At 40.0% G+C, this 27,108-nt stretch overlaps 3 protein-coding genes across 3 annotated transcripts; 1 reads left to right on the top strand and 2 right to left on the bottom strand.

Annotated features, from left to right (window-relative positions):
* Nucleotides 1-441: 441 nt before the first annotated feature.
* On the bottom strand, nt 442-4,045 carry msrb1b (methionine sulfoxide reductase B1b). The gene is made up of 4 exons (XM_067576785.1): nt 3,799-4,045; nt 2,408-2,550; nt 2,160-2,277; nt 442-1,526 (listed from the first exon to the last, which is right to left on the bottom strand). The coding sequence occupies exons 1-4, from the start codon at nt 3,851-3,853 to the stop codon at nt 1,510-1,512; spliced, it is 333 nt and encodes a 110-aa protein (XP_067432886.1). The 5' UTR covers nt 3,854-4,045; the 3' UTR covers nt 442-1,509.
* A 957-nt stretch (nt 4,046-5,002) lies between these two features.
* On the bottom strand, nt 5,003-6,486 carry neurl2 (neuralized E3 ubiquitin protein ligase 2). Its single transcript, XM_067575746.1, has 3 exons — nt 6,332-6,486; nt 5,447-6,259; nt 5,003-5,319 (listed from the first exon to the last, which is right to left on the bottom strand). Exons 2-3 carry the CDS (start codon nt 6,222-6,224, stop codon nt 5,204-5,206), a joined length of 894 nt encoding a protein of 297 aa, XP_067431847.1. The 5' UTR covers nt 6,225-6,259; nt 6,332-6,486; the 3' UTR covers nt 5,003-5,203.
* A 1,356-nt stretch (nt 6,487-7,842) lies between these two features.
* tex2l (testis expressed 2, like) lies at nt 7,843-25,393 on the top strand. Its single transcript, XM_067576783.1, has 12 exons — nt 7,843-9,058; nt 13,131-14,559; nt 16,707-16,907; nt 17,642-17,972; nt 19,137-19,414; nt 19,792-19,941; nt 20,064-20,163; nt 21,378-21,510; nt 22,705-22,836; nt 23,162-23,371; nt 24,468-24,588; nt 24,670-25,393. Exons 2-12 carry the CDS (start codon nt 13,171-13,173, stop codon nt 24,823-24,825), a joined length of 3,201 nt encoding a protein of 1,066 aa, XP_067432884.1. The 5' UTR covers nt 7,843-9,058; nt 13,131-13,170; the 3' UTR covers nt 24,826-25,393.
* Nucleotides 25,394-27,108: the final 1,715 nt, after the last annotated feature.

Raw genomic sequence — 27,108 nt, 5'->3', positions numbered from 1 at the left:
CTCTCGTAATTGCACGCTACAAGAAGTGATGTTTTGAAAGAAAATAGGCTTCAAACTTTACTTGTTTGTGGTGAGACCATTAAAGTGCAGTGTGTCTTTCTGTGTGTGTTTTGGCGTGTAAGTATTTGTGAACACTGTATATGACGGAAGAGTGAGAGACACCAATGCATATGATAACATAATTTTGAAACGCTTGAGTGTGGTGTTGCATGTGCGTGACCTATTGCAATGTGTTGACTGGCACACACATTTTTCTGTGCTTGTTTGTGCGTGTATGTGTGTACTTCCTTTGTAATGATAGCCCTCGATCTCTCACCAGGCGGCAAGGCTACTCCTCTAAACCTCACGGTCTTTGCCAGCCCCCGGAGCCCAGAGTATATAGCCTGCAGCTGGGCCAAAGAGAGTCGGGTCCCGTGTTAGCTACTCAAACTTGAACAAACGTTAACAAAATACACAAATTTAATGGAAGAAAACAAACACATACACTCTGTGCTCATATCAAGCAAGTGTCTACACGACAGCAGATAGTACACCATATTCAAGGACAGAGTATCACATATTTTTTTATACATCAGACTATACTGAGGATCCTATACTACTGTAGAGGATGTGAGTGTGATCTAGCAGGGTCTAACTCCATCTAGAGGTCAGTCTAGGAAACTTCGGTTCCTTTGCCTGTCTGAAAATTCATAAATAAAGCACAAGAAAAAAATCTATCAAACTATATTTTTATTGTTAGTCCCTTCATATAAGCATTAATAAAATGTAGCAAAGAAGGATAAATCAAACTGTTTAAGTCAAATTTAGGAAATGCAAATGCACACAGTATTTTGTAAAAGAATTACTTTTGCACAGGCGAAAAAGCTCAATAAATGAAACCAATCTGTTCAAGTAAACCAGCTTACAGTACATGACAAGTAGGAAGAAAAATGTAGCTGATTCATACAGCTGCTTAACAGTTTCTTTGCTATTGTATAGTCTGAAAATAAACATAGAAAACAGATACCAATTGTGCAGACTTACTAGAAATGTGGACTTCATCAATGCATAGATAGTATTGTTAAAGTCTGACACAACATGTTTCAATACTGTGGAGTAAATGACTCAGTAGCTATAACGTAAATTCACACAGGTAATGAATAAGATGTCAGAAAGGACTGGTGAGTAGTTGCTTAACAAAAACATTAAACTGTCGATGCATCTTTCTATAACTCAAAAATTTCATTTCTAGCTAAAATAAGATGTATCTGCAAATATATTTAATTAAAACTTGGAGTTAATAAGTACTTAAATATGAGGTATTTACGGAATGTGACATTTCTGTAAAGGAATATTTGCACATGTATGGCCCTGTCCCTGTGTCACAGGCTGGTCAGAGATACATCAGTGGACAGGATGTCCTTCTCAGGACTTTCCCCTGCCCACGTCACCAATTGACCTCGACCTGTTCACTGGTCCTGGACTGAGCAGCAGATACAGCAGCTGGAGTGATAAGTCCTACCTCGCTCTTTATTGCTTATCCTTGCCTGAGAGACAGAGACAAAGCAGAAATTCACTAAGAGTTATCCACTATTACAAAACCTTAATGTCTGTCAAATTGTACAAAAACATCTCAATTAATGGTTAGAAGAAAAACTGTAAGTTGAGCACTAATTATACACACATACACTAAAATGTCAGTTTACCCAAATGACACAAAAACACATTTTTTCACTTATGCCAGTCATAGTTAACTATGTAGATACTGTAGTTTTGGATTTATTTACAAAAGTTTAAAGCCTTCCACCACTCTGTTGTTGTAACCTCAGTGCAAAGGAGGTGAATGGAATTTCATTTGCGCACAAAGGATCATAAAAAAAACATCCACAAAACCAACATCTCTTTCCAAAAACAATGTCCTGGTTACGCAGGACAATCTACAGACCTTGCTGCAGAGAGTTTTCACTATTTCCTACTTTCTGCAGAAAATAGTTCCTGATTAAAACTGCTGACAGTGAGGTCTGTGGATTATCCTGACTGACCCTGGGCACTGTTTCTGGAAAGTCTTATGATTTGGTTGATCTGACTCTTAAGGCCTGCACGCTTGGAATTTTAAAATCAAATTGTTATGAAACAGGAGTTAATCTAAATTTCCTCACTCCTGTCTATGTTTATCTCACCTTTGTTGGGGACAAACTTGAGCGAGTGACTGAATATTCAAAAACGTGACACTCCCTCTTCTGGGCCGTCATTCACAAACTCGTGACCCAGCCCGTTGCCGCACTTGCCACAAAGAACCTGTGTATGTAATGATAAGATGAAAGTATTGGTTCCTGTGTCTAAAACAAAGAGGATCCAGTACTTTCAAGCGAGTGATTAAAAAAATGTATTAATTCTGTTGTATGACAGTAGTTATTGTGACTCTGACCTTGAAAGCGGTGAGAGTCTCCATCATCTTGGTGACGCTGTCCTCTCTGATGGTGTTGGTAAAAGCAGGCCAGGGAGACGAGTGGGCGAACTTGGAGCGACTGGAGAACAGTGGATGGTTACACTTGGAGCATACATACATACCTGCAGGGAACAGATAAGTTAAAAGGTAGAGGCAGTTGCTTTTTTTCATTACTTGAGAGATACTGGGGCTGGACCCCCCTCAAGGGGGCCCAAGGTAAATCTGAGGGGTCACAAGATGATTAAAAGGATTTTAAATAATAATAATAATAATTCTGACTATACTATCATTTTGCTTTTGTCCTTTAAAATATGCATCACTTCTACTTCTTTAATGTCCCTTTAAACTCCTTCATATAAAATAATCCGAGAGGGAAAAATCACTTTTTTTGAACTGCTGAAAATGTGTCAAAACTAAATCCATATCATGTGAGGAGGAGTGCAAATGTAAACACTGCTTTAATTTAAGGGGTCACAAGCCAAAAATAGGTTGTGAACCACTGTAAATTTTACTTAACGATCCCTTCCAGACATGTTTTAAGACATATAAAATACTCTGGTATGGTTGTTCCACAAATAAAGCTGGTTAAAAAAACCTTTAAAAATGACATCTGCTCCTTCTCCCTCATTGAAAAATCCTGAATCTATGAATATGCAAATATTGTTAATTTCAAAAGTTTAATTGATGAACACAAAATGTCTCTTACTTCACTGTTGAGTCCATTCTCAGTGTATGTGCTGGAGGCTTCAAGGTTCAAATGTTTTATTTGTCACATACAGGGTTGTGCAGTGATGTACGGTTTTGCAGTGAAATGACATTCAAGTTTCCACATCACAGTTGTTGAAGTTACATACTGGACTATGATTGGCTCCAAACTAGTTGTGATGTCACAAATCATGCTTGTAAACACACTGCTTAAACTCAGATTTCAGGCCATAGTGGTAAAAAGTGGATTTCAATATGACATAAAAAGATATTACTGCTTTGTTTTTTACAACAAGCGTTCATAGCAGATTTATTTATTATTTATTTCCATTATAAGCTTCACTTAATTAGACAAATCTGAGATATCATGAAATTTAAATAAAGGTGGGCCTAAACTGTTCTTTTTCATTTGCCTATCCCAAAATATTGTCATACCATGCCCTTCCTCTGTACACGTCACGGTGATATTACACAATATTTGAATAATTATTTTCAATTAAAAACTATTCATTATTAACCATGACGTTTCTAACAAATCTAATAGCCTAATAAATTGAGAAGCAGACCTAAAAAAAAAGTGAAATGGCAATTTTATCCTCCATAATCCAGACTAAAGGGAGGTTACATCACATCACTGCTTACTGTATAAGTCACCGCCAGCTCACCTGGTTTGAAATGATCCTTGTAGATCTCACCGCCAACAAACTGACAAAAAGACATGCTTTGGCGTCTGCACTGACGAGCTGCAGCAGAATAAATCTTTAATCTGGCTCAATGTTTCTTCAAACGGCTGCGTTAGATCACAGGACAGGGCTCTCTGGAGCAGTCTCTTGTTTTCTTTCTCTGGCGTGAGGTGATCTCTCCCGGCTGGAGATTTAACAGGAGCTCCGCCCACTGCTGTTACCCTGAATGAGCACTAGGTGTCAGTGTCTGACAGCAGGACCACAGGTGGATGTGAAGTACTCCCATGTTTTGTTTTGGCACATTGAGTTTGGGTTTAATCTAGTTTTGATAAGAAAACTCCGTGAAACTCTGCCAGTGAGGGAAAAATGCTGGAAATCAGAGAATCTAAGTTTCAGTTGTATCAACTGAACAGGTGACACTTTTTGACTTTTGGAGTCAGATACATATAGGTTTGTTTAAAATTTTAAATTTCACAATGTCTCAGCAGTCTCAGTAGTTTCACTATTCAGATCACCACCACAATTTGTCTCATTGTAAGCTTAAAGAAGACTTGTTCAAAAAAAATAAATAAAAATGAAACAATCAATATACTGATAAAAGATCTCAAAGAAATAAGATACAGTAACATACCTATTCGTATCACTATCTGACAGTCTCACATACTATTCTGTAAAAACTCAAACTCAGAAAGTAATTGATTTACTTCTCACTGCTGCTTGCAATGTGAATTATTTACTTGTTCAATTATCCAAACTGTTTAAAATCACAAGACATAGACAAGACACAGCCTACTTTCTAGGCTTGATGATACTGAACCTGTTATTTAAAGGAATTGCACACCCACACTAAACCTACCCAAACAGACCATTTTAATGATGATATTATGTCTGATTAGACATCTTCTCAGAGCCTTGTGGGCATGTACAGCCTGTGCTTGACTGACATCTCCCTGACTCTCCTCTTAGCTTTGTTGCATCTGTTAGGGCGGGACAAGAGTTAAGTAATTCCCATCTTCAACCTGAGTAGACATTTAATCATCCGGAATAATTAACACCTGTATAACACCTGTATAGCACTTAACACTGAAGTGATGACAACATAATGGTGAATCATACCACAGTTATTCTTAACCTGCAATGTGAGGAGAAAGTAGATGAAGAATGACACAGGCAGACACCTTACAAATACTATGAATTTATTTTAGATAGCAATTGTCATTTAAATTAATAAGTTATACCAGCTTTATCAGTGCATGGCAGATATCAAGAATTTTGTCAAATGTTAACACTTTCAATCAAACATAGGTTTCCTTTATGAAAATAAATATCCTCGTCTTGGTAGGAAAGTTCAATGATGATGTTTCTGTCCATTGCAGGTCTATATTCTTCACTCGTACTTGCAGTAGTGCTTAAGTGCCTCTGGCAGCGCCAGCCAGTCAATGGCCATCCTGTGGACAATGTGTTTCTGGATGACCTTTCTGCACAACGTCTGCAACGACGAGACTGAAGCAACAGAGAAAGACGAAGACAAAAAGACTGTGGATTAGCAGAATAAAGCCAGTGGAGAGAAATCATGAGGAAATAATGTACAAAAAGTGTCTTGTATAGCTGCATGCACTTTGACACTTACATCCATACTCCACCTGGACAATTCTGACACACTTAGTGGCAGCAAATACGTCCACCACAGCATACAGAGGCTGGATGGTGGGGATCCCCTTTGCAGAAGCTCCCATGTCCTCACCATTGATAACAATGTGCATGTCAGCCAGGTCTTGCCCTTTAGGCACATACAGTACTCCTATGCGGCTGCGTCTGGCTGTGGGAGGTAGTGTGTTTGTCTTATACAAGTCATCCAGAATGTGGCTGAAGCGTCCGGGCCGACTGCGGCCCACCAGCTTGTCTCTGGGGATCCGAACATTGTCAATGTACAAGTGAGAGTCAGTGAAGAAAGTCATTGGTTTGGTGTTGTTGCCTCCTCCTCCTACGTCTCCATCTTCCACCTCCCCCCGCCCGAGCCTCCGACCCTCAGCAAGTGCTCCTTCTCCAGCCTCTTGGCCACCTGCTCCTGCGTCCACCTCCTCTATGACCTTGTTGTGGTTGCGAGTGATTGCGAAGATCCAGCTGTCGCCCAGGTCTGTCAGGTCCGGGATGGAATACTCGGGCACCACCTCTAAGCTCCTAGGGTCCCTGGCGGTCAGGCCGACCCGGAGGTGGCCACACCAGCCCAGCTCCTTGTCCTCAATCTCTATGAGAAAAATCTCCCCTGGCTTCAAGGAGTATTTGCTGAAACACACTCCATGAGCAAAGCTCTCCACTCGAGTTGCCTGAGTTCCTGAGTGTTCCAGCTGCACGTTTCTTCCATGGATGGGGTGGAACTCCATGAAATGGTCAGAAAAGCACTCCATTTGAAGTTACGTTTCCACCAGCTGAAGCAGTCACTCTAGTGCAGAGAAAAGTGACTATCAAGAAGAAATTCCCAAACAAAAAACATAACAAAAAGGGACAGACTTACCGACACTTTCCAATCAGATTGTTTCGCAGTGGTTTCTGATTGTTGGCGGCCAAAATGTGGTCACTATAGAGACACAACTTGCACAGACCCAGGATAGGAGCCTTGCTCGTCCTATCTGTTGGCCACTCAGGGAAGCTTCTGGTAGAGGGCTATTTTTGAACAGCTGCATATGTCAACAGATGGCAAGGTATGTATGTGTGTGTGTGTGTGTGCGCGCACTGAGGGGGGATGGCCAACATTCACATGCCCGCAGTCACTCACGTTCACACACACCAGACATGCAGGGGATATTGAAGTGGGGTTAGTGGGAGCAATCAAGCCCCCTGGGCCACAGCGCTCATTTAATTTCACAAACCCGTGCACTGAAGTAATAGCTGCGTAATTATCATAATACCATATGCCAGGGAGATATGTTAAACAGCAGGCCTTTCATAGCTGCACTCTAAATATAGTCCATGCAAATAATATGTGGATTCCATTCTTATGTAAAGCAGCAATTATACTAATATGGCAAGATAGAGAAGTCTGCTGAGATTTATTATGATAACCGAATTACATCATGAAGTGTAATTATATTTAATAAGGTAAAAAAAACACTCTCATTAGATACTTTTTATATTCATTGTATATGAGTAAAAGTAAAGAGTCATACACACTTTTTCACTTGCTGCTGGTTTAGTTCATATCATTTCAGTCTGAATGGCCTTCATCAGGTATTATTTTTTCAGCAAGTTATATTAATTATACAGCTATATCATGGCTGGTATAGCTGTCATTTGTTACATAACAGGTCTAATATGAAGTTATTTGTCATAAGAAATGATTTCCTCTCCAGTCCGGATACAGAGATCCCTGATCATGATCAAGGCTTTAATAAACATACCAGTGCACTATAAATAATACACCTTCTTATGCTCCATATATCTGGAATAAACTTCCAGAAAACTGCAGGTCTGCTGCAACTCTCAGTTCTTTTAAATCACAGCTGAAGACTTTTCTGTTTGCCTTTTATTAAAGCAAATTTGAGGATTAATATCTTACACTGTACTGTAACTTTTATTCTCCTGTTTTATCTGTCTTATTCTATTTTAGCTTCTTTTCATTTCCAATTTAACACCTTTTAATTGTATTTAAATATGTAAAAAATGTAATTTTTATATTGCCTTGTGTTGCTTTTATATTCTGTCTTGATGCCTTTTATGCTCTATGTAAAGCACTTTGAATTGTCTTGTTGAAATTTGCTATACAGATAAACTTGCCTTGCCTTATATTATATGAAGTAAAAGATCTGCTTCTCACACATGTAGTCATTACATAATACAGCCAGAGCAACAGTTTCTTCTAATTTTGTGGTTCTCAACCTGGAAATCTCTATAGGATCAGTTGGACTGCATTTGAAAAAGCTGTGCATCATTATGGTCTTTAATACGTCATTTTGCACCCAGTATATCACATTTCCAATCTACAGTAGATCTAATATATTGTGTGACTTTTTCAAAAAAATCTTTTAATTTAGACATAAAGGTCTGAAAATCTTTGGTAGTATTGTTTGGAAATGTATACATAGCATTTTGAATCTAGATATGACTTGTATGACTTTATAGTGTCTTGTAAACCCATGCAGGCTGGCCATGGTTGTATGCATGACACAATAACAAAAACTACATATAGACATATAGCACTCTTTAATGTAGAAACACAAGGTTTCCAGAAGAATGAAGTGCAATAAATCATAGGATAAACAGCATAAAGCTGCAAAAACAATGCTTTGTTTAAAAAAAAGTATAGACATGAAGATAAATCTACTAAATACTATAATACAAAGACAACAGATAATAAAATAAGAGATAAGAGAGGGTGCCAGAGGAAAAGGGAAACTGAACTGTACATGCATCCCTGTACTGAGTCTTGAGTGAGTATTGACAGTCAGTCATGCAGCCAGCCTTAATGTTTAAGAACACCTCCTCCAGTCAGTGATGGATGGGGGTTATTGTCTCTCACCCCAGCTGCAGCCTGCACACCACTCTGCCCCGTTCTTCATATTGTCATTTCTAGGGCTTCCAGTGTGTTTTATATAGGCCAAGATGGAGGGAGGGAAAGGGAGAAGAGGAGAATATCATTCTTTCATCCTCTTCTTTCTTTCTTTGTTGTCATGAGAATATTTCAAGATTCTTCTCCTTGCCATTGGACACATTAATAAAGACAGTTTGGAAAAAGTGACATATTTGCACCAGTTTTATCTAATCACCAGTACCATTATGGTCTCAAAATGATGCTGCACTTGAAGTGAGTGCAGCAGAATAGAAAACAATACTATTTAACCTCCAGATTGAACTTTAGCCATCACGGTGTTTTGTACAATTAGAAAGCGTTTACCCTCTGCATATTTGTGTGGTGTGGGTGAGTTTGTGTGTGTGCGTCTGTTGGGGCTGCTAGACTCTTAATCTGGATTATCATGCAGCGCGGCCATGCTTTTTATAATCAGTTTGGTGAGCTGTGATTCTCGGCAGCGCATGACACATCTGGATGCAGGCAGTTGGGTTAAGAGGAGGTGTGTGTGTGTGTGTGTCTGCGTGACAGAGAGAGAGAGAGGGGGAAAGGGAGAGAGAGACAGCGTTCAGACTCCTCCTCACTCCACGGTCCTTGCGCTCACAAATGGAGAGGGATCAGAAGACAACACCGAGCAGCAGGTTTAGTCACATTTCCATGCACAGCATCATTTTACGGGTAAGTGAACAACACTCATCTCCGTTTATGTGCCTATGCTTGCTTGTTTCTTTTCACAGGACATCATCAGCACTGCAGACATTTGTAATCTTATCTGAAAGTGGTCTGCAACATTTTCAACAGCATTCACTTCAACTTCCACTCCTGCTGTCATGTCTGCATGTCACACTTGTCTTGTGGATGTGAGTTGTCCACAAAGAGGAGGAGTGCAGCTCTGAGTGGAGGTGTTATACCAAATTTTGTAACCTGAATTTTATATATCCACTGCTCAAGTTGGGGGCCACTTGCTGTATTTTGTGCATTTGAATTATATATATATATATATATATATATATATATATATATATATATATATATATATATATATATATATATATAAAGACCTCAATTGCTTTTGGATAGTTGTGACAGCAGAAACTGGTTCTTATTAGATTTGTCAGTAGGACATTAACTGTTCAGCCCATCAGACCTTTACGTTCATTATTATCCATGTCGGTTATTTCCGATTAATAAGTTAATAATTTGTCTATAAAATGTCAGAAAGTAACGAAAACTTCCCATCAGAATTTTCTGGAGCCCAAAGTGTCATATTTAGGTTGCTTGCTTTATTCAACCAACTGTCCAAAATTCAAATATACTCAGTTTATCATCATAAATAACAAAGAAAAGCAGCAGATTATCAAATTTTAAACTAAAAGCTAAGCAGCAAATATTTGGCATGTTTTGCTTAAAAAATGATTGTAACAATTGAAACTAATTTTTCTTCAGTGTTGCAGCTGATCTGAGGTCGTTTTCACATAAAACTGAATCAACTGCTTCAAAAAATCTGTACTTTTAGTAAGCACTTTTTATTTTATTGTATTCTGACAATCCTAAACAGTGTATGTTTTGATTTTAAGTGATTATATATAGATGACAGTCTGGATTTGGAGTACTGAGTTTCATCATTTCATATCATGAGAATCACACTAACGGATTTAGATTTTCTTTGTTTACTTCCCCTACAGTTTACAGGATAATTACAGGAAAAAACAACATCAAGTGTCTTTGTAGGGCTTTGTGCCACCACAAGCCTCTTATGAACTTCAATACATCTTGGCATAGACTCTCCCAAGTCTGAAACTCTACTGGAGGAATGAACACAATTCTTCCAAAACATATTAGATCCCTTTGGTGATTTGATGATGAACGTGGACGGTCCCCCGCAAGTTGGGTTGAAATCTATTTTCAGACTCATCAAACCATTCAGTGACCTCTTGTACCCTGTATAAAAGCATCTGCACTCCTTATGGTTCTGCACTCATTCATTTAGGTTTTGTCTTTAATTTGTCACCCATCTGTATCTGACAGAAGAATAAGATCACTCGTAGCAAAGGGGCTCCGAGGGATTGCAAAGTTACTAACTTCAATCAACACTGTGTCACGGAGACGAGCAAGCACACCCCACCAAATGTTGGTTTAGCCCGTAATCCTGCTGTGTGATTTGTCAGATTTCACAGTTAAACCCTGCATTAATGTTAATCTGAGATTGTTACTGTCCATGTCTGATCAGAGGGTGGCAGACAAACACACACAAACCCCTACACACACACACACATTGAGTCACAGACGTGCTGTTAGGTTGATACTTTTGCTGATTGAGAACATAAAGGACTGATCGAACACCACACTGAGAGCAGATGTGTGCTGTGTTTCGTGCTACAGTCATCACATGATCTCTGTATTTCACACTCATCCTCGTGGAACAGTTAACAGCTCTCTTATAATTGTTTTACAAGGATTATCATTTAGCATTACATGCTGCTGGTTAGGGACCCAAATTAGAAGATCAAAAAGGTGACTGATCCTCAAGGTCCTTAAATCAATGAATCAATGCAGATATTGATAAATATACAGTATATACAGTACTTGCATGTATTTATTGACCAAAGGCATCCAAAACATCCTTCTGTTCTTGTCTTCCTTTGCTTGTCCTTGTTAAAACCACATAGTTTTACTCAGCTTTCTGTAGCCTCTGGGGTTGTCACAGCTGAATATGTCCAACAACACAGTTAAACCGAAAACCCAAAGGACAGAAAAAATTTGACCTGCTTGTGGCACAGATGTCAGAGGATCACCAAAGTGGTAATATTTGATCCTGTGGGGAACATGAAAGTGAGTGCAAAATTTCATGGCAATTCATCCAATGGTTGCTGTGACATTTCACTCAAAACCACAAATGTCAACCTCATGGTGTTACCAGAGGAAAGCTCGGGGGATCATCGAAGTCAATAAGATTCATCTTCTTGGCACCATGGATATCTGTACCAAATTAAATGCCAATCCATCCAGAAGTTGTTGCGACATTTCACTCAAAACCAAAAATGCCAGCCTCATTGTGGTAATAGAGGAAAGGTCATGGGATCATTAAAGTCTACGGACCATGAATGCCTGTACAAAATTTCTTGGCAATGCATCCCATAGTAGAGATATTTCAGTCTAGACCAAAGTGGTGGACTGACAGACCAACATTGCCATCTATAGAGCCATAACACTAATTCACACAAATCATACATAAACTCCTATGAATGAAGTGGAGCTAAATGACTTGTTTATGACATAAAGACTTAAATGGGGTACTATTTTTTGATACTGTAAACCAACAGGTTTTAGTTTCAAGCACTGTCCACAGTAGTTATTGTACCACTGACGACCAAAAAAAATAACATGTTGATTTGGTGAAAATACGTTTTTTATATCCAGTTGCAATGACTGAGAAAAATGCTAATTTGTTGGTGCAGTGACATATAGTAAAAATATCTGGATTTAGTATAAAAAAAATACAGCAGCATCTGGAGTCCATATACAGCAGTTCCCATCTAACATCATAATATGACAACACCAGACTTTCCTGTTAGTGCTCTACAATTAGCTTGGACAAAACATTGTAAGCCCAACAGTAGTTTAGCCAGTCTAATGTGCGTGTGAGTGCATGCTTGTGTGTGTATTTTCTGGCACCCTCCAGCTTCTGGTCCCTCTTCAAACCCCGTGAAAAGGAAGGTTTAATGCCGCCTGCCTGCATGTGTGACTGTGAGGTTTATCTCCCCACCGTCCATTTTGGGTTAGAGCAGATTAATCAGAATCCACCAGCTGCTGTGGAATTGGTTGAAATTGTGCCACACAGCGCTGTACTGTAATGCAGTTACATAAATCAGACCAGTCAGAGGTAGGGTTTAACTTGCATAAAGAGCAGGGCACTTGACTCAGAGAGACAGCAAATAAAAGGGTCCCCACTAGGCCTTTGTGCTGCTTCCCAGCTTGTGTCGTTTGATGCAGAACCGTTGTGTTCTCCCATAAAATGACAGCTTAATAACACATCATGTTGGGTTTTGCTAGTATTCTTTTGTCAAGTCAGAGTATGTGGTGGTCTGTAATCTGTTATGTGAAAACATGCATGCTGCTGGTGCACAAATGGGAGAATGACAGGCAGCATCTTTGAACCCACCTCACTATTCATCCCAGGGGAACTCTTTAAGCAACTTGTGAAGACACCAGAGGGAGGGTTGTGACACTGAGTTTTTGCGGCTGACAAAAGCCAAAAATATGTCCTCATTTTATATGGAATGCCTGCACATTTACTTCAGCTGTAACTAGTCCCTCTACTTAGATTCAATGGATTATATGTACATATCCAATCGGCCTTAAAAAAAACATTAGATCCAAGCCTGAGCTGCCCTAGTTTGTGCAACATTTGGGCTAGAAAGACTGTCTTGTCTATTTTTGCATGCCTCTAAAACTCATTCAGTATATGGAGCGACAGCTATGGGAGAGGTGCTTACTTGGCTCCGATTCAGATTCGCTAGTCCAGTACACAGATTCATGTAAATTTCCACCACTCTTCAGAGCTTAACATGACATGCACACATTAATGCGTAATTGGCACCATGTAAGCAGTTTTTGTGACAATGAGGCACAAGCATAGAAAAGATGCCCTTCCTCTCTCTCCATGGCTCATTCCCTGACTGCTTTTATTTGTTCTGCCTCCAAGGTTTAATAATGTAGCTGACCATGTTCTTTATTTATTCCCTTCCAGTGACTCTTACGTGCCTTGGCTGTGCCATGTAAAGTCAAAAATGGCAGAAAATGGAAAAAATGGGGGAAAAGGAAGCGAGGATAAAGGAAGAGGAGTTGGCAGACCTCTCCAGGGTACCCACAGCCCAGCTCGTGACATATCCCCAGTAGGTGCCACCTCGCTTGGGACAATGAGGCATCTCCCACGAGGGATAGTGATCCAGCTGACTGGGACAGAGGGAGAGTGGGACAGCCTGGATGAGAGTGAGCTTATCTTCTCCCTTGATCATGATGAGGACTACCCCTCTATCTCTCTTTCCAAGGAGAGGCAGCTCTCCGTTGAGGATGACAGAGGGTTGCAGTCCCAAGCTTTTCACGTCCCTCTTTCTCCCTCGTCCCCTGACTCCCTTGGGAACTGCTCCGCCATGGGCCCCAGTTTCCTCTCCCCAGGCCCTTCCTCGCCCACCCACCGGCCCCTGGCTAGCCTGGTCAAGTCCCTGTCCACAGAGCTGGAGCTGAAAGAAGGCTCCACTCTCAGACCTAAGCCCCTTCTCAGCCTCGTGAAGTCCATCTCCACGGAGATCTCCCGTTCAGAGCCTGAGGTGTCGCAGTCAAAATCTGACTCTCGCCTCAACCTCCACCTTTGGAAACAGCTGACACAATCTAAAACCCGCAGCAATGGGGACTCTCGTACTGCACCCCCCTCTCCTAGCACACTCTCCCCTAGTGCAGAGGGTCTGAAAGGGGGCTTCTTCAAAATGGAACTAGAGGACACCAGGAGGAAGCTCTCTGAGGCCATGCATGAGCCACTGAGCAGCATGTTCAATAAGATCATGAGAGAGGACAGCACAGGCAGCCCCAAACACCAGTGTAAGACCCAGGGGGCACACCAGGTCAGCTCCAGAGGTTTGGGGCGAGAAAGTAGCACAGATACGGGGGTTTCAGAGTCTCCCATGTGGAGCACTAGGCGAACAGACAATGATATTTTGCCTGTTTTTGATTGGCCTTCAGTGAGGCACCCTGGGGGAAGCCACCATAGTACCTGCCCTGTGCATCACAGCAAACATCACAAGGATGAGGAGCTGGAAATATGCACAGATGGCGACATGATGCAAGTATTTGCAAGCGAGACTCACAGGCAGACGAGGAGAGTCCCTGCAGCACCCCTACTTAGGACCTCTCATCTTCCTCAACCCCCTCATCCTCTGCCACGCATGAGTTTATTCTGTGTGGCAGTGCTTTCCTATGGATACTTCATCCTACCTCTCAGTCCATATTTCTGTGGCCTGGCTCTAGGATTGGCACTGGGCTTCTTGCTAGGACTCTTGCTCATTAGGATGGGTTCCTCCAGGTCTCGCTATTCAGCTCCTTCATGCAGACCAGCACAGACTCTATTGGGAGAGGAGATTCTGATAGGCAGCATTGTCTGCACTGAGCCTGACACCCTCAAGGTAAACAGATGAGTCATTGAGGAGATAATTCGCATTGTTGTGAGTTATCTCATCGTCTTATCACCATATTTTCAGCCACTTCTCTCTCACTGCAATATGCACACATTTGTTAACATCCAAATATCTCTCTTGAAGAACACTGAAAGTACTCTTATAGGTGATGTAAAGAATCATCAGACTGTGAATTTAATTCCTTTGTTCCACCCAACCCAAAGGAATAGTTTGACATTTTGGGAAAATGTGCTTATTTGCATTCTGGTGGAGTGTTATTATAGATGAGAAGATCGATACCACTCTCATGTCTGTCCTTTAAATATAAAGTTATAGCCAGCAGTCCGTTAGTTTAGCTTATTTACACACTTCAATGGTCATCACAAAATGGTCAGGTTAGGATCTGGAAAATAGCAACATTTGAATATGAATACGTTTAACCAACCAATATTTCTCCAATTCAGTCATTCTCTTGAGAGTGGTACAAGAGAACTTTTCCAGAAATTGCCTTTTCAGTGAAAAAAGGTTCAAAACAAATTGAAATTCAATACCTTTCTGGCCGTGCCACAATAACATAATTTGAGGCTACTATGAGTAGCAGCCTTTCCAAAAAAACACAAGTGCAAAAACTCATTAGAAAACCTACTTAGTGAAACTATCAAAGATGTTTAAAAGCTCCTCAGTAAAAGAGTCCATATAATTAGTTTTCATCTGTTCATTTGTTGTAAAAAAGCATTAAGTCAAAGAATCACTTCAGCACCTCTGCTGACTTCCTTGTTCCCACAGATTAAAGCCTCTGAAAGTGGCATGCAACTGCATAAGGTTGCAAGAATGCAATTAAAGTCTTCAATAATAAAAACTGCTGGAGCTGCACTGATAATTACTGTTCTTCTCCTGGCTGAGCTTGACACAGGGCAACTGGATAGGACAGCTACCACCTAGACAGTTCCAGTCAGTTCCAGAGGCAATTAGTGGCAGATATGTGCAGGAAGAAGCTATAATTTGTCAGAGCGTGAGGCAGGTGGGGGCTGGAGAATGGTGATGGCTGGAAGAGGGGGTTTACTTTCTCTGTGTTGAGATAATTCCCATTAGTTTGGTCATTAGCAGTTTGGTGTCAGTCTGAAGCCTGAGGTGTTTTTAGAGGTCGTCTGCTGATCAGATAACAGAATGAAAACAGTTATGGGGTTTGATAATGGGCACACTTCTAAGATGAGGGCAGAGGCTGACACTTCTATTAATGAAATTCAAATCTAATTTGTATGTATAACACATTGTTCACTAGTTAGTTGGAGCATTACGAAGGGCAATCAGGCTTTTAACAGGGATCGTACGACAGCATTCAGCACACACACACAGGTGTCCTAATGAACATTTTTCAGTATTTCAGACTGAGTAAAGTTTTATCCCCAAACTTAATGTTTCAACTTCATTTTAAAGCCAGAAAATCAACACTTATTGTGCTTTTTTTCTTTCAGAATTACTGAGTCGTGTTAAAGCATCTGAATTTTTGGGTTGCATTGATCTTACATAAGGAATAGTTTGATATTTTAGGAAATTTGCTTTCTTGCGAGAAAACAAGAGTAGGCTGAGAATATTGATACTACTCTCATGTTTGTATTTTAAGCATGCCACTAAGCATGATTAGCTTAGCTTAGCATAAAGACTGAAAACAGAGGGAAACCTAGCCTGTCTCTGTCCAAAGGTAATGAAATCCACCTACCAGTACCTCTAGAGATCACTAATTAACACGTTATATACATTACATGATGGAACTATTTCCCAAAATGATGTATTATTCCAATTTAATTTCTTGGCCAATACAGTAAAGTTGAGTGTATAGTGTGTATGAAGCTGAGGGGTTGATTTGTTCTGAGTTCAGTTTACATGGATTGTCTTAAACTGTTCATGTTAAAAATCAGTTATCCACAGAGGTGAATTTAATATGTTTGATAGTTTGGAGCAACCTCCCTAGAACTACCAGCTCTGTTATTGAAGAAACCCACTAGACACACAAGAAATCCACTTTTATGCTGATTGCAAACACAGTAGCATGATTTTCAAGATTGGAACATTTCAAGATCAAGCGTTTATTACTCACTTGAAAAAGCACTGGCATAGTGTTGATTTAAATTAACACTTACCTACTGCCTTTCCAGGGCTGGATGAATGAGATGCATGATTACGACCCAGAAACCTACCATCCAGCGCTGACTCATTCCGTGTTTGCCTCCCTGGAGGGCTCCTGTCTCCGCCTGGACTACCCACGTACAAACATCAACCGCAGGGCCACGTACGACGAGAGAATTCATGAGGCAACATTCGTCAAGTCACGTTCCTTTCAGCTTGCAAAGAGCAAAGTATGATTACAGCCTAAATGTATGTAGGGGATATTTGTACTGTATCTGAGAATGTTTGATTTATAATGGGATATACAAAGCTAAGTAAAAACTTGATGTCATATCAGCATGCTAACATTTACTAATTAGCACTAAACACGGTACAAAGTACAGTTTAGGCTGATGGGAATGTCTTTAATTTTGTAGCTATTTGGTCATATACTAAAGTATTGGACAAAGTATCGTACCTCATGATGGCGCTAGATGAAAAGTCAGTGGATCACCTAAGTTTCTGAGGGGGACATGAATATAGTAATCCATCCAAAAGTTGTTGAGACATTTCCTTCAGGGGATCATCAAAGTCAGTAGGATACATCTGGGGACCATGACCACGACAGTCCATCCAATAGATGTTGAGATATTTCAGTCTGGATCAAAATGGTCGACCGACCTGACATTGCTATCCCTAGAGCTATGCCGTTAGCATGGATGTAAATCTGAATGCATAAGATTAATGCATTGACGCTAGAGTGACATTTACATTTTAGTACAATGTCTGAAATAGCTTGTAATGTCTGAGAGAAAGTAAACAAATGTGGAAAAAAGCCTATTTGAAATAAAGGTCAGTTTGTAAGAAAAAGTAAAATCAACTTCTAAAGTAGGTTACTCTCTTCAGCATTAATTAATAGTTCATAAATGGGATGTGTGACTGTACTGCCCATTTAACAGTTATCTCTCTGCGACTGCTCCCAAAGGTTCTCCTGCTGCCATCTGTGTTGGCTCGGAAGAGACTGTGGAACCCAAAATATCCCATCTGCATCCAACTGGCCGGGGAAACAAACCCCCAGGAGGAGGATGGAGGAATATCGGAGGATAGTCAGGAAGTGGAACCAGGGGCAGAACCAGCAAATCCAAGACAAAGTTCTTCTAAACCTGTCAATGACCCTCCCACCACTCTTTACCTCTTCGGACGCACAGGGAGAGAGAAGGAGGAGTGGTTTCGTCACTTCCTGTTTGCATCCACAGCCACAGAGAGAGAAAAAGAGACAGACAAACAGAGGCCTGGCAGATGTGTGTCCAGATCGGGTATGAGAAACGTAAATAATGCATTAGTGAAGAGAAGGCCTTCAGATAAGGCATCTATACAAATGCTGTATATGTGTGGATTATGGATTACATGCTCCAATTCTTTTCATTTCAATGCCAATCCCTTTCAAGGGAACACACAGATCTCATAGTTGTTTGGTGACTAGACAGGGCAAAGGCATCAGGAAAAAAATCTGTTAGAAGCACCAGCTTTGTGTTTACTGTATTTTGGAGAAAATAATGGGGTCGAAAGCGCAAATATATTACTCATTAGCTTTTTATTTTCTAATACAAATCTGTCATTGGAACTGTCATATGTCATACTTACAAAACAGTTGTATTGCACTCTTGCTACCTGCTGGTAAAATATGAAGGAGAAAAAGCATTGGTTTAGGGATTTAAAGGAATAGTAGATGTTTACAGGAAACATTCTTTATAGCTTTTCAAGAATTAAATGAAAAGATTAATAAGGTTTGGAGCTGGAGCCAGCAGCAAGTTAGCTTAGCGTCGCATAAAGACAAGAAACAGGGGGAACCAGCTAGTCTGGCTCTGTCCAAAAGTAGCAGATTCTTACAATATTTCCTGGCCAGGCACAGTGACTTCCTGGAGTCTTGTCATCAGGTAACTAGCTGAGACTCCAGGAAGTCACTGCACCTGGTCAAGAAATAGTTCCACACATAATCCCATGTTTTTGTGCAGAATAAACAAACAAGACACAGTATGTTAATTAGTGAGCTTCCGAGGTGCTGGTTGGTGGATTTGTTACCTTTGGACAGAACAAGGCTAGCTGTGTAGCCTTGTTTCCAGTTTTTATGCTAAGCTAAGCTAACTGGTTGCTTACTGTTCATTGAAATATTTACTTTATATTTGCTTCATATTTACTGTACAGACATGAGAGTGGTATCTTCTCATCTAACTCTCAGCAGGAAAGTGAATAAGTGCATTTCTCAAAATTCCTTAAAGTGGTTGTAATTACATTTCTATTCAAGTATTTTTTACATTGCGTCCTCAAGAATTTCTTTGCATTCTTTCTTGCTTTTAAAAACCGTGGTAGTTACATTTTCTGTGAATGATTGTTGTAAACAAAAGGCATTGATGTCCAAAACCTTCCTGCCATGAACATTATCTTAACCAAGTAGGTAAAGGTTGCCTGTTTTCCCCCAGGTGACCCAGCACTGGCGCAGAGTGTTAGTGCCCAAGGCAATGTCCCAAGCAGCAGAGGCTCCAGTAGGGTGGGAAGCAGTGATGACGATGCACCCTCCACACCTCCAATCCCCTCAATCCCTGCAGCTCATGTCAATCAGACCACCGGTAGCACCAGGGGCCTTTCACTGCTAGACTACCCCGGCTACATGGCTCGTCTCCTGGCCGCCGAGGAACTGACCCCACTCCCCAGCCCTGGAGCCAGCAGCACAGAGACAAGCCCCACCATCAAAGGAAATGTAAGTCATGCTCGCCAATAAAATTAAGTGAAGAAAATCAAGTGAAGCTGAAGGAACATTCCAGAGCTGGACAGTAACATATCATGTACTGAGAGTAAAGACTGACACAGTGAAATAGCAATAACCAGTAGGTATAAAATGGAATTAGTTACAAACAATTTTACTAAAATGGGTCAAAAAAGTCTCCTGGAATTAGCCAAAATATACTAGAGAATATACTTGAGAGGATACTGAATGAAATGTCAAACTGATTCAAGTTGTTCATGTGAAATCTACTTCTAGTTCTACTCTTCTTCTTCTATCTGTAGCTCAAAATTGTTCCAATCCTGCTGTTTTGCTGTCCTTGCTCAGCCCTGACTCGGGTGTCTTTTCTATAGTGTACCTGTGATGAAGCAGAGTACCTTGGGAAGAGCCAGACTGTGTGGGCTAACGCTGTAATCGGTCGAATCTTCTGGGACTTCCTCCGAGAGAAGTACTGGGCCGATGCCGTTTCCCACAAGATCCAGAAGAAGCTCAGCAAAATCAGAGTGCGAGCAGTTTCAGTGAAAGTTACCGTGGCAATTTAAATTCACAGAAAAAGTTAACTTTTAATATGTGTTACACTTTATATAATTTTAAGACTATTTCTGATATGGTATACCCTTTACAGCTGCCTTACTTTATGAATGAGCTGACTCTGACGGAGTTGGATATGGGCTGCTCTATGCCGCAAATCACCACTACCTCCAGACCAGAGGTTAACCACAGAGGTGAGCACAGACACATCATGGACACACCAATATGCAAACGCATCCACAGGTACTGACACACACACAGTATCAGGAGATGAGTGAGAAGATGACCTGTCACTTGTGTGATTACAGCTGAGCACGGCAGAGCATTAGATCAGACGTTGTTATCCTGTTGTAATCTTGCAGAGCTGGGGAGCCATTACGCCACGACCTTCAACATTTAGAGCATATTGGCTTGTGTGTGTGTGTGTGTGTGTTAAAATCAGGCAATCTGGCAGCCAACACTCCTAATGACGAGGGGAGTATAAGTGTGTCAGCCAAGCGGCAACAACCACTGCTTAGAATTAAAGCCAATGCGGAAGTCCCTTAAAGCGCAGTACCACTAATGGTCACTAGTTGCTGGCTCCAAAAAATCCCTTGCTCCAATAGAATCACATTCATAAAGCGTCAACTTTTCTCATGAAATATTAAGTCAATACATTTTTTCAACAAGTCATTATGGTCTCAATCTCTAAATTCAGGCCCTCCAATAAGTGTGCTAGTGGTCATTTAGGAAATTATTTCTCTGTTAATAAGATATAAAGATGAATAAAAGCTTTGATGTCTGTCATGTAGGCATTGATTGACAGCTGTGATGGACTGTTCCCTGGTTCCGAGACTCACAATGAGTCGGAATATTGTTGCAATATTTCAGTAAGTTTAATGTTATTTGATACCTGCCATGTTAGTTAGCTAATGTTAGTACAAGTCTGCTCAGTGTTCCCAGTAAGTTAGCATTAGCTGTGGCCCGAGGTAGCGAGACAGAGCGTGACAGGCTCTAAATGGAAAAGAAGGTACTGACTGTCAGCAGCAACTCTGGGCTTCAAACTGGCTCCAATGCAAACATGACACACATCTTTCTACTTCCATCTTCCATACAGGCTACGGTGTCAGCATGTGTGTGACCTCATGATTTTTTATGTCTCTCCACCCACTTTACTGTTACACTGCCCGTCAACAAATTATCCTGTTTTCAGCTTGTCCTGTTTTTTCCTGCTCTGTTCGCAAGCGTCAGCCCCTAAGGGAGATTTACAATCTGTTGTAATTTATTATGAATTATCAAGGTTTAATAATCACAGTGAAAGCTGTTTAATCTGTCTACTGAGCAGTGTGTGTCCAGATTAGGCTGCGTGTATGACCTTTGTCTTAATTTGGGTAGTCTGGTGCTGACCTCTTTGTGCTGCTCCCTGCAGGCCTGTGGATAGGTCTGCAGCTGGTCTACACCGGTGCCCTGCAGATGACCCTACAGACCAAGTTCAACCTGTCTAAACTGGGCAAAGAAGGCAGCCAGGACATGGACTGTATGACTGACACTGCTAGCTCACGGTTAGTAACAATGCAAACAACCCACTTTTATGTTTTTATCTCTTTTCTAAATCAATAAAGTCAGACTGAAATTAAATATTCTTTTTTGTCTACTACAGCAAACATATCTGCTCTGTAAATCACTTGTCCTGTGCTCTCCTTTGAGACAAAAATCTGAAACCATTATATTTTAAATTCTGTGATTACATGATGGTGCCCCCTAGTTTTGCATTATTTCGATAAAATACCATACCATAGCTAGAGTCCTTATTTTGATACAGCAAATCAAATTTTGCATAAAGCAATAATGTGTCGTTTTACCATAGGCAGAGCAGATGGTCACACTGAGCCTGATAGCATCCTGCTATACAATGCTTTGAGCTAACTCCAGTGCAGTGCATCTTTTATGTTAAAAACTGTACACTGTCCCAATACATAAATACAATCTAATGTCAATCAAACAAACCTCTGACACACCCCCACAACTGGCTGAGACAAAAAAGGAGCATTTCTGATATTTTTCCAAAGACCTTATTTGTTCATTCCAATAATCCAAAAAACTTTTAAAAGCCATGTTGACATTATTTTTGAAGAGGGATGACTAGATGTGACTTCAGTTGGAAATCAGTAAATTCAGTAAGCTCAATAAATAGTTAGCACTAATCACCAGATTTATCTGTTGTCCAAAAACTATTTAGCACACATCAGTTAGTCACACACACTGGTCACACACTGGTGACATGTTCCTTCATTACCATAAACACAGCATTAGGTACACAGGTAACATTAGGCTCATATCTGTATCAGAGGCAGGAGTGAAAGCAGAAATAGTAGTATTATCCTTTTTATCGTTTTTATAGTCTTACACACAAATTCACACCTACACATTTCACTATCTCTCTTAATCCCTAAAGTCTCTGATCTACAAAACAGAGCCTCACATCATATTGATTAGCACAGACCTGCCTGCCTGTCACAGACCCCCACTGGTAGGGATTAAAGTCCAGGCAAAGCGTTATATTAGCTGTCTTTGTGGTGCACCAAAAGCTGTACACCCATGCATAAAACTGTGTTTGTAAACCTTTTTCCTGCCACTGAGACACAGATTGTCTCATATGTATTATATCTATCAGTCCATGGAGGTGTCAATTAGGGTTCAAATCTGCATTGTTAAATTGAACCTTTTTAATGCCAAAAATGCATCCAACCATGCAGGCCTATCCTCAGCGTGTTGGCAGACAGTGATGAGGAGTCCTCCAGTGCTGGTTCATCTGATGAGGAAGAGCTGCTCCTCTCTGAGCCTCAGGGGCCGGTGGGGGAGAAGGGATCCACACCAGCGACTGAAGGGTAAATGCTAATACTGTATGAATTGAATTTCATATGATGCCAAAGTAAGATTTTGAATTAAGTCAAAATACCTATAAATAAAAAACAGCTGCGTAAAAAACAGCAGTAAGTGTGACTTCTACCCTTCTGTCTTGTGCATGCTAATTTTTCTAGTGCAAACAAAATAAACTGTGCTGACATTACACTCCAGATGGCTGCCACTTTCATTTCAGACTCTCATCTCTACTTAGATTTGGACTTCTTTTTTGAGCATCTGAATGCTAATTCTACTCACAAATGCAGGATCAAAACACTGTCTCTCCTCTCCTCTAATCTTCTCTCACAGCACAGGGGGTGGGAAGACTGGAAGGAAGATTTTGAGATTTGTGGACAAAATCGCTAAATCCAAGTATTTCCAGAAGGCGACGGAGAACGAGTTCATTAAGAAGAAGTTTGAGGAGATGTCAAACACGCCCTTACTGCTCACTGTAGAGGTTCAAGAGCTGTCAGGGACTCTGGTTGTCAACATCCCACCCCCCCCAACAGACAGGATATGGTAGGAAAAAAATGCAGCGGCTTCACAAGGACATACTATAATACAGCTGAAACCGTGTCTACCAAAGTAGGTTGAGGCAGGGCTGATCTTTCAGTATGAGATGGATGATGTATTTCCAATGCACACATGCACAAAAACAGAAGACCTTTAAAAAATGTAAAACTGGTAAATTTAAGAAGTGCTTAGGCTTTGTAATAACATTAGTTGATAGGATACCAAGAATAAAAATGCTGGATTTAGAGTCAAATTAATACACCAAAAATAAAAATAAAGAGTTTTAACACCAAAAATGTAATTTAATTAAATTTAATCTCCTTTTTAAAAAAAATCCTACTACTATGCAAATTATGAAAATAATAGATAATATAAAACATAATAATTGTGCTTTTTGTTTGTCTGATTTTGACTGTGTCCTCCTGCATTTCCATTACAACAATATTCATTTCCAATTCATTTTTCTGAAACATTCAAACTGTTGTCTGATTTATGCAGGATTGTGTACATTTTTGATATAATACCTCTTTTTACACTGTCTTTGTTAAATGCAATGAACATGTGTTTCTGAAGATAATGTTGTAATTGTGAAACGGAAGTTATTGCCAATTGAAATTTTTTGGAAAGAATTTGTCCGTCAGATACTTATTCTACGTTTAATAGCTCCTTGTTTGCCTATTTTTAAAAACCCAAATCAACATTAGATGGTACAAATTCCAGATTTGTTGCTTTTTTAGTGGCTTTGGGTGTCGAAATGGAGAATTTTTAGCTTCTTCCTTAATTCATACTGTACAGAATATAACTTAAAGGATTATCTATTTCCTTCTGTTATACCTCATGCCATGAATGTGCTGCAACTTGAGAAACAATGCTAACTCAAAAACACAAACAAGCAGCATGTTGTGTTTGTGATTCTCTGTGATGTGACTCATTTTCACACCTCATCTCCTGCCAAAAGAACATTTATTTATTCTACCAATTATTTTTTGTGGAGTACTGAGAGTGTTTCATGCACTGAGACAAAATGAGACTGAAACATGGATGATTAGGTCTGAATATCTGTGTGATACATTTGGTCTAAATGTTAGTATTTCATCTGTAGGTACAGTTTCTGTGTGCCACCCAAGCTGGATCTACACGTGCGTCCCAAACTAGGAGAGAGGGAGGTGACTTTATGTCATGTGACCGAATGGATCGAAAAGAAACTGCAGGATGAGTTCCAGGTAAAAAAAAAAATACAGCCACTATTTCTTGCCTCCTCTCAGCAATACAAGAAATATCACAATCATGTTTTCTTTCTCCAGAAAGTGTTTGTGCTGCCAAACATGGATGACATCTACCTACCCCTGATGCACTCTGGGGTGGACAGCCCTCAAGCATCCCAGCATCGGTCCCGAAGCTCCTCTGCAGAGTCCATTGAGAGGATCCCACCTGAGATCTCTGAGGCAGAGTCTGACTAGTGCCTCGCTGTTTACGATCAGTGGAAAGATAACCTAAAATGCAAAATGGATTAATCACACTATACAGCATATTCACAGTGTTTGTGTCTCCAGAGCAGCGCTGTCTATAGGAAATGTGTGTAACTAAAACTTAACCTGCAGCTGGGATTCATAAAAAAGGCAAAAACAAAATGAGAATCACCAAACAGAATATAAAGTTACAGTTGCCTACATGGACTCCAGTAGCTCTTAGGCAGACTTACTAACCCTTGTGTTTATGTCTGGACCAGGAGTTTCTGACATGCTGTGTTGTAGGTGTTTGGGTAGCTGGTGGGTATGTCTGATGTTTGTTTTTACCATCTAAAAGGATGAACTTAATTATGTGGTATATTATGTGGTGACATGCTGTCTGCTACCTTCTACAAGTGATACCTTTTTGCAAACGTTTACATGTGAATGATCCCTATGAGATTATACTGTATATCTATATACAGTATGTATTTATTTGCTGCTTTGATGTTTACAGCTCAATGTTACTTTGGATATCAGATGATGGAGATTATTAAATAAAAGCTGGAAAAACATTTCACATCTGTTTTATTCTCTCAAATGACTGTGCACATAGTAAATATAAAACTCCGATGGGGCAGCACATAGAAAATACATACTGCAAATCTCTTGCATATATAAGACTGCAAAAATAACAAGTTCATGAATATTTTTCAGTTCCTGCACACACTGTACTTAAATTAACTCACGCGCAGCCCTTTTGTGGATCTCTCTTTTATGTTCAGTGATTCAAACTTTATTTATTCATATAGTAAATCCCCAAAATGCTTAATTACTACCAACAAAGTAGCTGGAGTTTTATTGGAGGTAAAATTCCAATAAACTACACAGAAAGTGGCTTTAGCTGCTGTCAAAAATTGGTCACAACAGGGAGGTTTCAATTCAACATGGCTATATGCTTCAGTGTGGTGGTGGAAAAAATTGATTCATGTAAAATCTGCAAAGTATCTACAGCCATCAGTTCAATTAGCAGAGACCAATTGGAAGTTTATTACAATATTTATTGATGCTAGTGACAGAAAGATTTTTGGCAATTAGACTCCGATCGATGTGAAGCATCTTCAGAAAGCGTAAGCCCATGTGAAGATAGGAGATTGGACAGGATCCCTGTATATCATGGAGGTCATGGTGGTGATGAGGAGGCAGTCGGTTGCACAATAGTAGGTCTGAAAGACAGAATGACAGAATTGCAGCAATATTTAAAGAACAGCAACTAGAGACTGATTGGCTTGAGGAACGTGGGCAGGAATATCATTAGTCAAGTATGGTGACGTCAGAATTGTGAATGTGGAGTTCAACTGGAATTGTATAACAATATTTATGTATGTTAGCAACAGAAATAAATGAAAAAGTACAGTATCCCCCAGGGAGGTTGGGAAGTGCAACCAGGCTATAATATATGAAGCACTACAACTACACAGTACTTAAGATGGAGGGCAAAAGTAAAGTCCATGAGTAGATGCACTTTATGACTTGCACCTTAATTGTATTTGCTTCCTTATGCAAAGGATTGCTGAAACTCAGTTCATAATTTGTTACAATTTATCATAAATAAATCTGTTTCACTGCGTATATTGCAGACGAAAAATCAGTTTTAACCTATGTTGTGTTGTTGTTTTCCGTTTTTGAAATCATAGTACTCTAACCCTGCTACTCTTATAAGAAGAATGGAGAAAATAATGATGCATTCAGCAGAGAGAAAAACAACACAATGGAGGGGAGATGAGCACTGAGCTGACAAAGTATGAGGCAGAGATCAAATGACTGTCATCATCTCAGATGCAGCTTCATTGAACAGAGGAGATTAGGTGAGCCAGGAGAAATGTGCATCTTCGTGCCTGAAAAAAGAATCAGACACTTCAGGGAACAAAAAAATAATAATTTACCCTTAGGGTTTATCCCAATCTGTATTTAAATATAAGAACTGGGGATCAATTTAGTGATCGCTTGAGCTGGCCTTGAAGCCAAAAAAGCTCATAAAAGAGAATATTTAATGTGGCTTCTACATTTGCTGTGATAAAACACAGGAGCAAACTGATGCAAGTACAGTGATACAATAGAATTGTAACAAACGCTCATCAGTTAAAGAATAGACAAGCGAATCAATCACAGAAACAAAGATTTGAATACATTTTTCAACAAAATGACAACAGAACATGGTGGAAAAACAGCTTGTACAAAATGTGAAACAAATGGGAAATAAATAAAAAGTCCTGATGCATAAAATGAAGTCAC

The sequence above is a fragment of the Thunnus thynnus genome, chromosome 20, assembly GCF_963924715.1.
Source record: "Thunnus thynnus chromosome 20, fThuThy2.1, whole genome shotgun sequence".
Taxonomy (NCBI): domain Eukaryota; kingdom Metazoa; phylum Chordata; class Actinopteri; order Scombriformes; family Scombridae; genus Thunnus; species Thunnus thynnus.
This window is presented reverse-complemented; position numbering and strand designations above follow the sequence as displayed.